Here is a 14968-nt window from a genome sequence, read left to right as displayed (position 1 = left end):
TCACCCTCCTTTGTCACTTGGTTCTCCTTTTCTTTTTGATCACACGCCTCAAACCTAAAGACCTAACCTTCTATTAATAAAGAACACAAGAGAAAACAAAGAAACAAGCAACACAATATAGGCTATGCAAAAGAAATTTAATTAGCTTTAAAAATAGGTTTTAACTAATCTAATGTGCAAATTAGTAGAACTTAATTACAGTTAATATTTGATTCATAAATTAATTAGCAATTTACTTAACATGAATTTTATTTCAAATCAATAAATACTAAGTTACAATAGATAGAGGAAGTTCTATTTATAAGAATTGAGCCTCTTCATAACTAGGATATGATAAGAACCGATCATATTGATGATCATAATAACCATCAATAGGACAAAACATACAAAAATTAAAATCGGGCTGATTGCTTAATCGGTTGGCTTAACCAACCAATCCTGATAGTAACGTCAATCTTCAACTACAAATAACCTAAGAGAAATCAAATAAGCCAACGATCAAAAGAACTTGCAAGTTTAAGTGAGTTGCAATTCTAGATGCGTTAATTTAAGACATGAATAGTTGGCAAGCGCTAAGCCTCAACGATGTCAAGAAAGCGGACAATAAATGATGATTCAATAGATGTCTTGTTAGTATTGTCCGCAATTATATTTCCAAGATTCGATCTTAGATTCATATGTTATTGATATCGTTTAATTCATCATATCTAAATACACAACTATAAATTTAATCATGATTAAATTTATATGATCTCAAAATCTATTATTAATACTCTTAGACTACATATTTATTTACTTTAATATATAAAAATTATTTCAAAATTCATATCAAATTTATAAACTATATTAATTTTTTAATTTGACATTTAGCATCGATTGAACCAACTCAATCCCTCGTAGATTCTATTTACATTAACAATAATAAGCCAGCAGGACTCCAAAATGAGCCAACTTCACAAATCAAAATTTGTTCTTTTCTCAAAACTTTCATCAATAAAATAGATTTATTCGTTAATCTTAACATGTTTTTTGACTTATCCTTTAACCCGATCTATTGATGCATCGCTGCCTTGATCATTTGATCAAGTCCAAGTCCTTAGAGCACAAATCTGAATGCAAATGGAAGGCCTGTAATCCCTCTCAAGTACCTTTCTCTCTGTACACCAAGCAGTCAATCTGCTTGACGTAAAAGCTAAAATGATTAGAAAAAACAAAGAACATGATCACTGAAACTTCGATCAAATTTCCGCACGTGTTTTTTATTTATTAATTACAATATTTCAATTAAGCAATTCGATCACGTTTTATAAATTTGGATTCCCCGTGGCCCCGTGGCGAAGGCAATTATTTTGACGCATGAATCCAACGAGCCTTCTGTGCAATAACATCACGTTGACCACGTGCTTAAAAAGACAGCTCCATTCCTCATATAAAAGCCCTCTTTCCCTCTGTGAGCGCGAAAGCACCCAAATTCCCAAACAAAATGGATCCTTTCTTCTTCCCCGACCAAGATGAGCTCCAAGATTTCTGGGGTTTATCCGTGGACCCCACTGTCGATCTCCTCGACGCCGTCACCCAACACCTCTCTCGTCCTGCCTCGTCGATGGCGAGGCGCAGCGCCTTCTCTAAATACACAGGACCAATTGCGGCTCCGCCGCAAGCTCAAGGCAGCGGTGGCGGAGGCGGCGGAAATATTCATAGAAGGATTATTGAGTTGCTTAGGAGGATTCGAAGAGGGAAACAGGAGAGTAAAGGCGGGGGCGGGGGCGGGAGTAGCAGCGGAGGCGAAGGGAGCCGCGGGTTTCGGCATATGATGCGCGAGAGGCAGAGACGGGAGAGGCTTAGCCAAAGCTACGCTGATTTATATGCTATTCTCTCTCCTAGTACAAAGGTATGTGCATTGCCCTTTACAATTCTGATTATTCTCTTATTCTGTTTTAAGAGGAGCAGAAAATACAGAAAATTAGTTAATTTTGTATAGCAGTTATTTCAAATCAAATTCTTTTATGTACGCTCATTTAAACGCAAATCATAAGAAAAATCTAATTTTTTTCATTTAAAATATATATCAAATGCGTGTGTGCAGGCGGATAAGAATTCGATAGTGCAGACGGCAGCGGCGTTGGTGAGAGAACTAAAGGGAGTGAAGGAAGGGCTGCAGAAGAGAAATGAGGAGCTGATGAGAATGGCGGCACCGGCGGAGGAAATGGCCGAGGGAACAAGTAGTGAGAGAACTGAACAGAGGATTGAGGTGGAAGGAGATAGGGTTATTACAGTTCGAGCGGAGAATTCCGCGTCGGCGATTGATTCGGTTATTGGTGCTCTTCGTTGCCTCGAGCGTATGGATGTCAAAGCCAGAGCTATCAGGTTTGCAGCCGCCGCCGGCGGGGGGATGACGGGCGGTGTCATGATGATAGAGACTAATAAGGTATGTTAAAATTAATGGAAACATAGAAAAAAATTTTTTTTTTTTTTTGAAGAAATTTTATAAAGACGTGCCATTGACATACGTATATATAATCTGCCTCCTTGATTAGAATTTTCTCTTGAAGATATATTCCTAAGTAATGTGGTTAATAATTAGTTCTAATTTTCTTTAAACTTATGAGGTTGTTTGCTATGAGATTTATTATAAGATTTACCTGTTAATTCCTTGTTGAGATTTTATTTCTTAAAATTATAAAATGTACTATGTTAGGAATGAATAATGTTATGGGTATTTAGTGGGTATTAGGTAGTTAAGAGTTATGAGTTGTTATTATGTGTCTTAATGAGTTCTGGGAGTCTATAAATACAAATTTATTTTTGGGAGATTAGGGAATCAAACAAGCATGTAGAAGCAATGGAGCATTTGTTGTTGGCATCCTCCAATTACCCAAATATTTTTCCCCCCTTGCTACCTAGAGTATTAGGCTAGTCACAAAATTCCTAGTTATCTTTTATTGCAATATTTTTATTATTCTTGTCTTATAATTTTTTTAGGGTTCAACACAATGACGCTTTCGTTGACATTCTCCAGCTATATATCGAGTGCCTTCACCATTACTATTTTCATTGTCACTGACTCGAGTTAAAACTCATTGATTTTGTCTGATAGGACCACCACTCACAATACTAGATAGATGGGCCTTGTTCTACAACCTCACACATTATACCTATATCCCATATATCCAAAACCCCATCTACGTCCAACCATTCCAATTCTCCACACAAATGTTGTTGTTTCTAATCAGGATCTCTCCACCTCAATTTTTCAACTTCCAAGCCACAATGACTTGTCCTACACTCAGATCTATCAAATCCAATCCTCGTCTCTAATGTCCCCACCATCCTAAATCTTTTGCTAGCAACTCCACCCAAAATCGACATTACCTCCGCCATATCTCACGTCTCTCCTTCATCAACTCAAATATTGTCATCGCAGTTTGCTAGATCCCATCGTTTAATCCCATATATTGTATACCATCTAGATTTGCCCATCCATGCCCCTTTTGAGCTCACGTGTGTGACTAAAAGCACTATCTTCACTTGAGTACTGATATGATCGAACATGAGAGTAAGATCGTTGTGAAGGGGTTGATAATGTTCGTAATAAATGATATAATGGGCATTTAGTTGGCATTAGGTAGTTAAAAGTTATGGGTTATTATTTTATATCTTAATAAGTCCTAGGAGTCTATAAATACATTCCGCTGAGAGAATAGAGCATTAAGCGAGCATGTAGACGCAATGGAGCTTTTTATGAACTACTTGCCCTCACAAAGAAAAAAAAAAGTACTACAAGCATGAACCTTTAAGCAAGCTTCAAATTACATTCCTTCCCTTTTCATGAAATATTTTTTTCTTATTTTTCATGATTTTCTATTTGGGTTCATAACCTATTACTTTTTTTTTTTGGGTTCATAACATATTACTTAATTTATGGCCGCTATTATTCTTTGATTATTGTATTATTAATTTCATATTTATCTTTTTGGTTTCCTTCATATTGTTGTACTCTCTAAATTTTTGTATAGTCCTATTATAAAATAAGAGAGATATCTTCGCATTTTAATATAGTCTTCTCCTAAATGGCTACCATCCACATTCACCCATTTTCACTTCACTTTCTTTCATCATCACTCCTCTTGACTTTACGCTTGGGAGCTAATCTCTTTCTCTTAGACTTCGTTTGAGATGACTTTTTTAGTGCATCTTAAAACAGAGTTTTAGTACAAAAATTTTAATCTTTGTACGAAAACTCTATTTTAAAAATCAATAAAAAATCGTCTCAAAGAAAGCCTTAAACATATACTTGGCACCTGAATTCCCTCTCATAATTAAAACCTAACACTATTTTTTTTAAGTCGTCAACCTTCACTTGGTGACATCAATATAATCCTAAACTAAGCCAAGCACATCAATATTCTAAGAGTCAAGGAAGTACAAATTATATGAATATTTGTACCACCACCGGCCATCTTTGCATTGTAAAATATATTGGGATTTTTGGTGCTCTCTTGATTCTCATTGACATGTCCTTAATCATATGTGCTTATAAATAGACAATATTTATTGTTAGGAAGAAAATTATGCAAATTTCTATAATAAAAACTAAATCCAAATAAGTACATTTCAATTTTAAAATAATTTTTGCTCTATTTTACATTTATGTCTCTCCTTATATCTTGGTTAATACATCTTTCTCTATCTCTTTATTCTCTTCTTCTTTATCTCTTATATGCATTATATTATTGATACATCACCAAAAATTGTCTTGATTAAAAACGAATCTCAAGGCATATCAAAGTTGGAAACTTTTGAAATTAAATTCATGATCATATGAACCCCAATTTCAGCAAACTTATAGTCAAAGTGAGCGACTTAGCGAGACGAACCCAACGACAGCAAAATCAATCAAATTCGAGCCCAAATGGGTCCAAATCAAGGGACCGATGAACATTTTGGATGTTTAAAGCATAAATTGAATAACCAAATAATATCTAAGTATAACATGCTGGTAGTCGAATCGAGCAGCTCAACTAGTCGAATCCACAAGCCCAATATCGCTTATTTCGACATCATTATGGCACTTAAGTGCTTGATGAACGCTCTATGATCAAAGGGATCAATATAGGTCATTCAATGGAACACTCTGATTTTGCCCCTTATCTTCTCCATATTTACGGGGAACACCATTCTAAAAAATCTATAAATATGCCCCCACTTTTCCACATGAAAAGAGAGCTTTAGCTGGAGATTTGAGAGAGCTATGAGGATTCAAAGATCATAGGGTTCTACCCAAGCACCATTGCCGACGAACTTCCGTCAACAATCGTAGGACCACTGCTCGTCCGTTGATCTCCGTTGGACTTCCGCTTGACCATTGTCGGACTACCGCCTAGCTGTCGGACCTCCGCCTGGCTGCCATCAATATGCCAATTTGATCATGTATTGTGCTTTATATGATGTATATTGAGCCAACATTTTCCCTCGAGGAAGGGCATCATGTGAGATTGACCACAAATACTAGTGATTTATTTCAATTAGGCAAAACCTCTTCAAAAATTTTCAGATAAAAACTCTGATATCTCTTATGAATACCGCATCCCTTTGTTTTATAAAAATAGAGCAAACAAACAAAATATAGATCTAATATAAGAAATATGGATCTAAGAAAACAATTTGAATCTAATAGAAAACTATAATGATAGAAATAAACTATAGATATAAAATTACATAAAATACATATTTATCATTTTAATAGGAAAAAAAACTTATAAAAAAAACCGATGAGATGAATTTCTAAATGGATTTTTTTCTTTGATAAATCATGATAAAATTTTTCACTAGGCGAGCTTTTGGAACGAGCTAATTTTGTGAGTGTATTTTCAAGATTGATTTCGAACTAAAATCTTCAACATATAAAAAATTTCAAAGATTTAGTTTACTTTTGGAATGACTTTCTTACTGCTTTTTAAATCAATTTTTTAATACAAAAAATTAAAATTAAAATTTTTTGTAATAAAAAATTGTTTTAGAAAACAATAACAATGTTGTCTCAAACAAATCTTAAACTTAAAAAATAACTAAAGAGGAATTAGACTTTATATAGCCCATAATAGTAAAGATTAGGAAAATATACTGATTGGAAAGTTTATTTGGTGCTAAAATACCCATAAGTTACTTAGACCTCTATCCAAAAATATAAGAACAAAAATGATGTCTCTCCCTTTTCACTTCAAAATAAAAATTGACTTGCTATGGTTCATAATTTTCAATATGTTCATAATTAATTGTAAATTATGAGAATTAAAATTATATATATTTTTATTAGGATTCCATCTTATATTATTAACCTATTTTTTATATTATCCATTTTATTCATTGATGAAAAAAATAATTTAAATTTTAATGTTCTTTTTCTTACCCTCAAATTTATTTATTTTTATTGATATTCATTTTTGAAAAAAAAAAAAGTCAAATATGCCACATTTCAGAAGTTATTTTGGTCCCGTCTGATTGAAATTTATATCACTTTAATTATATCTATCTTTTTCGACAAAAAATCTATCAAAAAATTGTAGCAAAATATTTTGAGAAAAAATTGGGAAACAACTTTGCTGCAAAGTTAGTTGTTTATTGTCTCCTGGGATCAGGGGCGGAACCAGCCTTAGTTCTCAAGGGAGAGGCAAGTGGCAAACTTAAAATATATATATATATATATATATAATGGCTTTTCTCAGACTAGTTTGTTAGTCTTAGAAAAGTTCAATATAATCGAATGAAAATAGTGGGATGCCAAAAAGCTTTCCGATTTTTGAAAGGCTAAATTGCTTGAAAAAAAAAAGATCGGCATGGGGCAAATTACAAATAACGCTTATCATACTAATAGTTTTATTTTTTTTTAGGGGGGCAATTGCAAGAGTTTTGATAATTTTGATGTTTGATTAGATAAAAAATTAATTCAAGATAAAGTAAATCAAATGCAGTGTATTTGATGATTTTTAAATACACGACAAATTCAAGGGCATTGTCACCACTTGTTGGCCACCATTGTCGGTCATTGCTGCTAGTCACCCCCACCGCCTTTGTCGTTGGACGCCACCTCCAACCACCACTGCCGACTACCACCGCCTCCCTCCTCCGATCACCGCCGCAGCCTCTGACCATCGCTATTCACTTTACATTACAACAACTTTACTTCAAATTAAAAAAAGAAGAAGAAGTATTTTTTTATATCAGCGCATTTCTTTTTCAAACAACCAAATCGTAATAACCTATTAATTAGTTTACATATAATTAGCCTATTTAATCATCTCACTTTTTTAGCGAGGTAGAGCAAACAAGCTGAGCCGCGAACTGGAGATAACTACATCACAAGCCAAGCAAAGACAGCCTCTTTCCTCTAAACGAAGTGGAAATAACTCCTCAGCTCTCTATCCACGGCAATGGAGCTCTCCCTCCTTCCGCTAGGGCATCAGCAGCGACTCAGCTCTCTATCCATTTCTAAACGACGACAGTTATTCTGTACATCTGCTTTTGCCTATCTAACTCTCATTTATGCATACCCCCACCCCACCACGTTGAGTATCCATGTGTCTCTCACCTTATGGTTTTTGTCGCCTGCAGCGAAGCCCCGTCGTTCATATGGGAAACCATCTTCTGTTTTGTTTTGCTTCTGCTCCGCAGATACTTATTTCTCCGAGTCCGGGGGAAGGAGAGCATTGGTTGGTCTCATGTTTGTCGCAGGTTAGCATTTGGATTTACTGTCATTTCGATTTGAAAGGGCTTTTTCTCTTGCGCTGGAGACTGTGATGTCACATGCTAATGTGTTAGGTTCAACAAATATTGTGGCAATTCATGAAAGAAAAAAATGGTATTAAGTATATGACATTAAGTATTAAAAATTTGGGAATTGCTTTGAATCTATTGCTAATGATTATAGAAGAGTATGTTAAAATTTCTTTTAAGCGGGAGCTTCTAAAAGATAAATAGGCACTGCATGATAAATAAAAATTAAGAATAAAAGAGCAACATAAGAAGAAAAAATTTGGCAAATTTGCCACTATTGGACTATGGCATTGCAAAGCCTCAGTTAGCCTTCATGACCAATGACATGAAGGTGCCACCTAAACAGAGATTTGAAACATGTTCATTAAGTTTTTACATTGAAAATCCAGTCTCCAAGTGGGAGCATGTTCATTAAGTTTTTACATTGCAAAGTCTCAGTTTATCAACTATTTTGGATAAGATTTGTTTTTTTTTTTGTTTTTTTGAGATTGGTGGCTACCTAAAGTCCTAATTGGAGGCAATTATAAAATCTTAAATAAAGGCTACCACAAAGTGCTAAATGAGGGTTACTAAAAGTTCTAAATTGAGGCTATTGCAAAAGATTACGATGAAGGCTACGGGAGTCTTTAATGGTGGTTGTTCATTAAGTTAGAAGGTGAGTTCTTCACTATATAAATTCATTTAATCCGCATTTTTAGTGCATCTCACAACAAGAAGCAAGAAAGAGAGTAGAGAAAGACGAAGATAGAAGAGAGGGATGTCATCTGGATAGGAAGGAAGAAGTCTTTCGGGTGCTAACAAGTAGACTTCATCTTCTTCAACAAGAAGAAATTTAGATCTCTTTTTTTTTTATCTCATCTTTATAATAGGTGGCTGTATTTTCTTTCAACTAGGTAAAGTTGTCCATGTATCTAATTTTATATGAAGCGTAATTCTTCATATATTTTTTTGAAGCATAGTGTATTATTTGATTTCAATGCAGTTATGGACATAGGTTTATCTAAGTTAAACCACGTATATTTAGGTGTTCTTTTTTATTATTTTTATCTTTGTTTTACAGTTACTTTGTGATTTATCATATTTGCCCTTGGGCTGAGAGCACTCTCTTCCCTAATAGCTTGGACAGTCAGCATAAGTGATTATGAATATGCAAATTATTGTTGCTTTAATCATGGGTTGTTTTGCTTGTTTTAAAATCCATATCAACGAACTAGTGATCTTATGGATTTTAAACCATCTGCTAATTTATATAAAAGGTTCATCTGGCTTTTTGAAGTTGGACTAGTAGGATTACTCTATCTTGAATGGAACAAGTTGCATCATAGTTAGGCCATGAAGTATTGAAGAGGTTTCGTATGCTATCCAGTCTTTAATGAGACTATAGAATTGAATGATTCCATGATCCATTCGTTTTCACAAATTATTAAAAGAATTTGGTACAATTAAAAAAACAAATCAAGTATTCCTAACCGTAATAGATTGCTTAAGGCTTCTCTGGCAATTGTAGTGTTGGGCGAACTTCAAATGGGCATGCTTCATGCGGCATACTACTGATGTATAACTATAGTAAGGATATTTATATCCAATCTTTTAGATTTGGTTTGGGCTTTAATAGGCTCTATGTTTTGTCCTATGTGGTTTTAGCTTATCTAATTATTTTCATATAATAGGTTATCCATAAAACCTATCAACACGGTACCATTAATGTACTTATTAAAACATCGTACCTTAAAGAAAAAACCAAAAGTTGATGTTTCTTGCAATTTTACTTTTACATATTTTAAACTTGAGCCGCTTTTATCTGAAAAAATATGAGATCTGGTTAAAATGTTAAATTACAGTGTTGTCTAAACGATTGCTGTTACTTAGTCCACATAATAAATTTAGAAATGCTCATTAGTGGCCCTATATTGATTTATGGTCAATTACTAAGATGAATTTCAATGAGTTGGAATGGTTCAGAGATTTTATTTCTATGATCATTGATTGAAGAAAACCTTGACACATCTTATTTTTAACGTGGTTACTTTCAGTGTATTCTCTGTATGATTATAAATGCAGGAGTTTCAAATGGACATTACCATTGCTCTTAAAAGTGTATTAAAGTGCATGCTTCCTTATGAAACAAGCTTCTTAATATTTTTTTTCTATTTTTGGTTTAAGCTTCCAGTTTTAAGTATGCATTAAAAAGCTCCTAATTTGCCTATACTTCATTGTGCTGGTGGGTGGTACAATTCTATCATAAATCTGGCTTGACTAGTGATCTCTTGATGATGCATCCTAATAATTACTAGAAATTTTATAATGCCCCCCCCCAACGCACTTCCTTCCCCCCTGAAAAAAAAAAAAAAAAAAAAACTTTATTTTCCAATTCCAGCCTTTTTCAGCCAACCCCAAATTCAAAAAAGGGATGAAAACCTGGCCAATCTCTCAATACACATTTTTCTAATATCTTTTGTTGACCGCTAGAAGAACACATTCAAAGTTGGTAGCTCTTCTAGTCAGATCTTGCAAGAAAAATTGACAATACGTTTTGGTCATTTCATTCTTGCTTTGCTAACCACATGTCTATATCGATGGTAAGAACGGTGACATTCATAATTCTAAGATGACGGTTTGATGAGAGGGTTGGGGTGATTGCCAGTTCTTAGGTCCAAAAATAGAGAAACTCCTTACAGGCTTCTAGAATGGAAACTTATAGGACAAGATTGTGGTAAAAATAAATCAAATCCCACGTCAGAAGGAAAGGAAAAGATATTGGGCTATCTAAGTAAAGAGTTAAGCCATAACATTGGGAACTCCCCAGTTAATTATTTTTGTAATGAAACACTTTTGAGATGGGTGATCCTTGATAAGATACACGAAAAAAGATGAAACCATAAGGTTTAGCCTAATATGAGATAGATTGGGCTAAAATAAATAATTAATGTATTGCATAGTATGGCGTGAGGCGTTATAATTGGTGTCAAATCCTAAACTTCTCTAATATAATGTGTTGTTAGGAGATGAATCAAAAGAAAACTAGCAATTTTGTGAAATTATGAATCTGAGAGGGCAGGGAGGGCTTTTTGGGGCTTAGGCCCATATAAGGAGGACTCTTGACATGCTTTTAGGATGTGACATAATTTCAAAAGAAAAGAGGGCATGAATGAACAAAATTCACATTAGTAAAGAATGGTAATGATATTATACTATATAAGTAAAGAATTAAGCCATAATATTCAAATTGCATTTTGGTATAATTGTGATTTCCTTCCTGAACTCGACAATTAAGCGCCCTCCTAATGGAGCACTCTAGGAAGGGTGACCCTTGGAAAGTTACTCAAAAAAGGACAAAACTTTTAGGCTTATTTGGTATGGGATGGGCTCTACCAAAGCAAAGAATACTTAACATAGTATGGCACTATGGCCTTGTGAATTACGAAAATAGAGTTACATCTTGCTCGCCAAGTACATTGCATTCTTAAAACCATACTTGGAAATTGTGTCTAGTATATGAATAGTGAAATTGCTCAATTCCATTACCTTTTGCACATCTCACTTTGGCGAGCTTCAAGTTTGTATTATAATACTTTCCATCCCACGGCATAACCAACTGTGTTTAAAGATCCTTATTCATATATTTTGTCCTATTTTCAAGCTGTAACCCTACCTTTGAATTCATGTTTATGGATATTCATTTTGGTTCAGGCCATTAGATGCATGGATTTGGAGAGCTCCTTAACCTCAGACTCTATCCTACTATCGTGCTTGTTCTTAATGGTGCTATTGATCCTCCATCTACAGCATGTAATCTCATCAGTTGCCTCTTAACTTCATAAGTCAATATTAAGAGGTTCAAGCCCTACAGTGTCATTGCTGTCCTTTCATCTCATGGGGCTCTGGGCCTTCTATTGGAATTGCACTAAGAATTTTTTATTTAGGGCTCAGGTCCATGCCCTTGATATTTCTGTTTTTAGATAGGTTGTCCCAGGGAACAACTTTTTTAAGGTTTTAGCTAATATTAACCTCTGTTGTGGTTATTGCACCTTGAATTTTAAAAAAAAAAAAATCCTGATAAAAGAACCTGTGGCGATTCCATAAGATCACCCGATGCCAAATACAACCCCATTAAGTTGAAAGCCCTCAAAAGGACATAAAATTGGACGGTTGATTCATACTTCTCCTATTTCCTGATTTATATACACGCTTTATTGATTTGATTTCGTTTAATCAGTTCAGAATGTATAGAAAGTTATAAATTGAGTGGGGCATATCCCAAGATTGAATTGTAATTAGCATTAGTTTTTAAGGATCATTTAAATTGATGAACCTCATTTAATTGAAAGGCGAACTTAGAAATAAAAGGAATTTAGTCATTATAATTATTTCTTAGGTTTTGAAGTTGTTTCTTGTCCATAATGATTCAATTTATCTTTGATCATTTGATTGGACTGCGGTGCCAGCTGCTTGGACATGGCTGGGGAGTCGCGGGAATTGTATCTTATTGCTTTGTTCTATTTAGTTGCTCTGCATATTTTCCTGCTTGATCGAAAATTAACTAATATTCTCCTTTTTCGTTTAGCAACAGGACTCAACATGTGTCGTGTAGCTGAAGCCATTTCCTCTAGTAGACGAGCAGTGAGGAAATTTTTTAATCTGCTCGTTATATTATAACTTGAGATGTCAATGGTTTCCCTTGACTCTTTATTTCTCATCTCCTTGCAGCTCAGGGGAGCAAAGGTACCTGAGAGCGATTTCACTACTCTCCCAAATGGTCTGAAGTTAGTAATCCCCTTAAATCAACTTGGTAGACGTATTTCATCCGTCTCTATTCCTTATAGCATTCAATTTGTATTTGACTAGTAATGATGATTACAGAGATGATGATCGTTCAATTGTATTTTTCAGTTTGCTATAATTGAACTGTTTCTATACAGGGATTTCTTTACTTAAGGCACTATTTTTTCCAGATGATATTCTTAAGATCTTTTTACTCACAGGACAAACTGAAGTCATTTTCTCCATTAAACCGAGATTCTTAATCCAAGAAGCACTCGTTCTTTGCATGCAATTTCTTTACAATGGAACGAAAAGCTTTTGAGAGGAATACAGAAAAATAATGAGAAGATCACAGCTCTCAATCCCCTTTTTCAATGGGGTTCTTTATCTTGTTTGTAAAATGAATGCACACACATACCTTGAGAAAGACACAGATAGGCTATTAATAGCCAAGTACATGACAGCTCACCGATTATAAGAAGACGAAAAAGACTAAAAATGAAGGACTCTTCTAAAACTGAAGAAAAGACTAAACAGAGAAAGCATAAGAAAATATCTATTAGCAATACAGTGATCATATATTAGAATAAGACATACAAACTTAGATTGGAGAAATTAGGTTTAGAAACCTTATTAAGCACTCTATACAAACAAACAGAGAATTTGAATTTAAAAAATCGATTCCACATAGTTAAGATAAAGATAGTGATGATTATGAAATAGGATTTTTTGGTTGCTTTTTTGTAAAATTGTTACAGAAATAGAGTTTTTGGTGGAACCTTTAGTCTAAGTTCTAGGTTTAAAGGCTTTTTGGTGGGAATCGGGTTTTAGGTTTAGGCATGATGAAGCCACATCTCTTGCTAAGAAGGTGAGTGTCCTTAGTCAAAGAAGATTAGAGTTTATTTTAATGGAATTGAGTAGAATGTATGCTAAGCTGATATTCTTAACGTAGGAAAAAATACAAAAATTATCAAAAATATATTTATAAAAATAGATCTGAAGAGTTATCTGATTCTAAACCAATAGGTGGTAAGATAATAAAAAATATAACAAACTGAATTATAGGACTCCTTTATGATATTGTCTGATTTCAAATATCCTTACTATCATGAAAATGGTTCTCTGTTTCGCAAAACCAAAGGTTATACAAAATTACTCGTATGAGTTCCATGCAAGTGGAAATGAACCGGTTAATACTTGATTTTTTATGGGTCTGCACCATTGCCAACATGCAGACAATTCTTGATACTGCGATATTCTCTATTTCCGCCTCCCACTCCCAGGCTACAAAATGAACACCCGCTTCTTACTAGAATCTTGGTTTGGAGTGGTTCTTTAACTACCCTAGATCCTATAAGGAAAATAGTGATAAAATAACTAAACCGAGAGAAAAAAAATAATTGAAATTAAAGAAAAGGATAACAGAGAACCTAATATTTGAATCTTTTGCCCAAATATCTTCCTCTTGTCAGCCTCCAATGATATTCCTTCTGTTGTCTCTTTTGAAAACTTAAGAGAACTGGGTTGATATTGAATGATTGCTAGCTAGTGATATCCGCCTCATTGCAATAACCTGTGATTACTAGTGTTAGCTGCACTGTTTCCACCCTTGGGCTTGATTCCTCAAGAGAACTGTATCCTACAAGGCTACAATGAACCACGATGCTGCCACCACCAGTTTTTTCCCCGCTAAAATTGGCAGCTGAAAAAGGAGGTAGGGACTTGCCGTCAGTGGTAGCTAAATCCTCAACTCTGCTACAAATACCTCCTTCTTTCAGCCTCTTAAAGAACAAGAAAATCCTTTCCAAAATTAGGACAAAACCCGAACTTTAAACTCAAACAAAAAAGTGCCCCCTATAAGGAGGAGTAGAAGTATAAATAGGCCAGTCCATATTAAAATTATAAACCTTTATTTACAAATCTTCCCTCCCAAAAGAGAAAAATAAGAAAAAAAGTGCTAATTAGAAGAAATGATATAATAAATAGGATCCGAACCCGACTTACTGTCATAAGACTTATGTGAGGTTTAGTTTTGAGTAGTGAGGAAAAAGTGTAGCTCATTGTTTGGGCAGGTTCTTGAGATTGGAGCTTACGTATAAGCGAGAGGATAGGGCAATAAATAGGAAGGGAGGGTGTACTTTATTTTTCCTAGCTCTTGATTTGTAACTCTCTTCCTCTTAAGTTTTTTAACTTCCTAAACCTTGGTTAGTAACTCACTTCCTCAAAGTTTTGCAACTCCAAATTCTTTTGTAGTTTAGCTCTTGATTTGTAACTTTCTTGAAATTTATAACTCCCAAGCTTTTTTGTTACTTTCCATCTATTGATTTGTAACTTGTCCAATGCTTACATGGCCGACTACTATTGATACATCATCACAAAATTAGCTTGATCAGGCATGAATCCCGAGGCAAAAACTAGTTGGAGACTTCAAAAA

At 34.4% G+C, this 14968-nt stretch overlaps 2 protein-coding genes across 11 annotated transcripts in view; both read left to right on the top strand.

Annotated features, from left to right (window-relative positions):
* Positions 1 to 1474: 1474 nt before the first annotated feature.
* Positions 1475 to 2997, top strand: LOC110107826 (transcription factor BHLH148). The gene is made up of 3 exons (XM_020838225.2): positions 1475 to 1891; positions 2087 to 2428; positions 2983 to 2997. Exons 1-3 carry the CDS (start codon positions 1484 to 1486, stop codon positions 2995 to 2997), a joined length of 765 nt encoding a protein of 254 aa, XP_020693884.2. The 5' UTR covers positions 1475 to 1483.
* Positions 2998 to 7317: 4320 nt separating this feature from the next.
* LOC110093659 (peptidyl-prolyl cis-trans isomerase FKBP16-4, chloroplastic-like) overlaps positions 7318 to 14968 on the top strand; it is a 30117-nt gene continuing 22466 nt past the window's right edge. For 2 of the 10 annotated variants that reach the window (XM_028701391.1, XM_028701393.1), the window contains exons 1-4: positions 7318 to 7509; positions 7612 to 7731; positions 12338 to 12393; positions 12481 to 12536. In XM_028701391.1, the coding sequence (XP_028557224.1) occupies positions 7431 to 7509; positions 7612 to 7731; positions 12338 to 12393; positions 12481 to 12536 (311 nt within the window). In that variant the 5' untranslated portion in view covers positions 7318 to 7430. The remainder of the gene's footprint in view (positions 7510 to 7611; positions 7732 to 12337; positions 12394 to 12480; positions 12537 to 14968) is intronic. The other 8 variants (XM_028701388.1, XM_028701392.1, XM_028701395.1 and 5 more) reach the window with 7 other exon arrangements.

The sequence above is a fragment of the Dendrobium catenatum genome, unplaced genomic scaffold (assembly GCF_001605985.2).
Source record: "Dendrobium catenatum unplaced genomic scaffold, ASM160598v2 fragScaff_scaffold_1684, whole genome shotgun sequence".
NCBI classification, from domain to species: domain Eukaryota; kingdom Viridiplantae; phylum Streptophyta; class Magnoliopsida; order Asparagales; family Orchidaceae; genus Dendrobium; species Dendrobium catenatum.
Note: the sequence above shows the minus strand (reverse complement) of the source record. Positions and strands in the feature narration are given on the sequence as shown.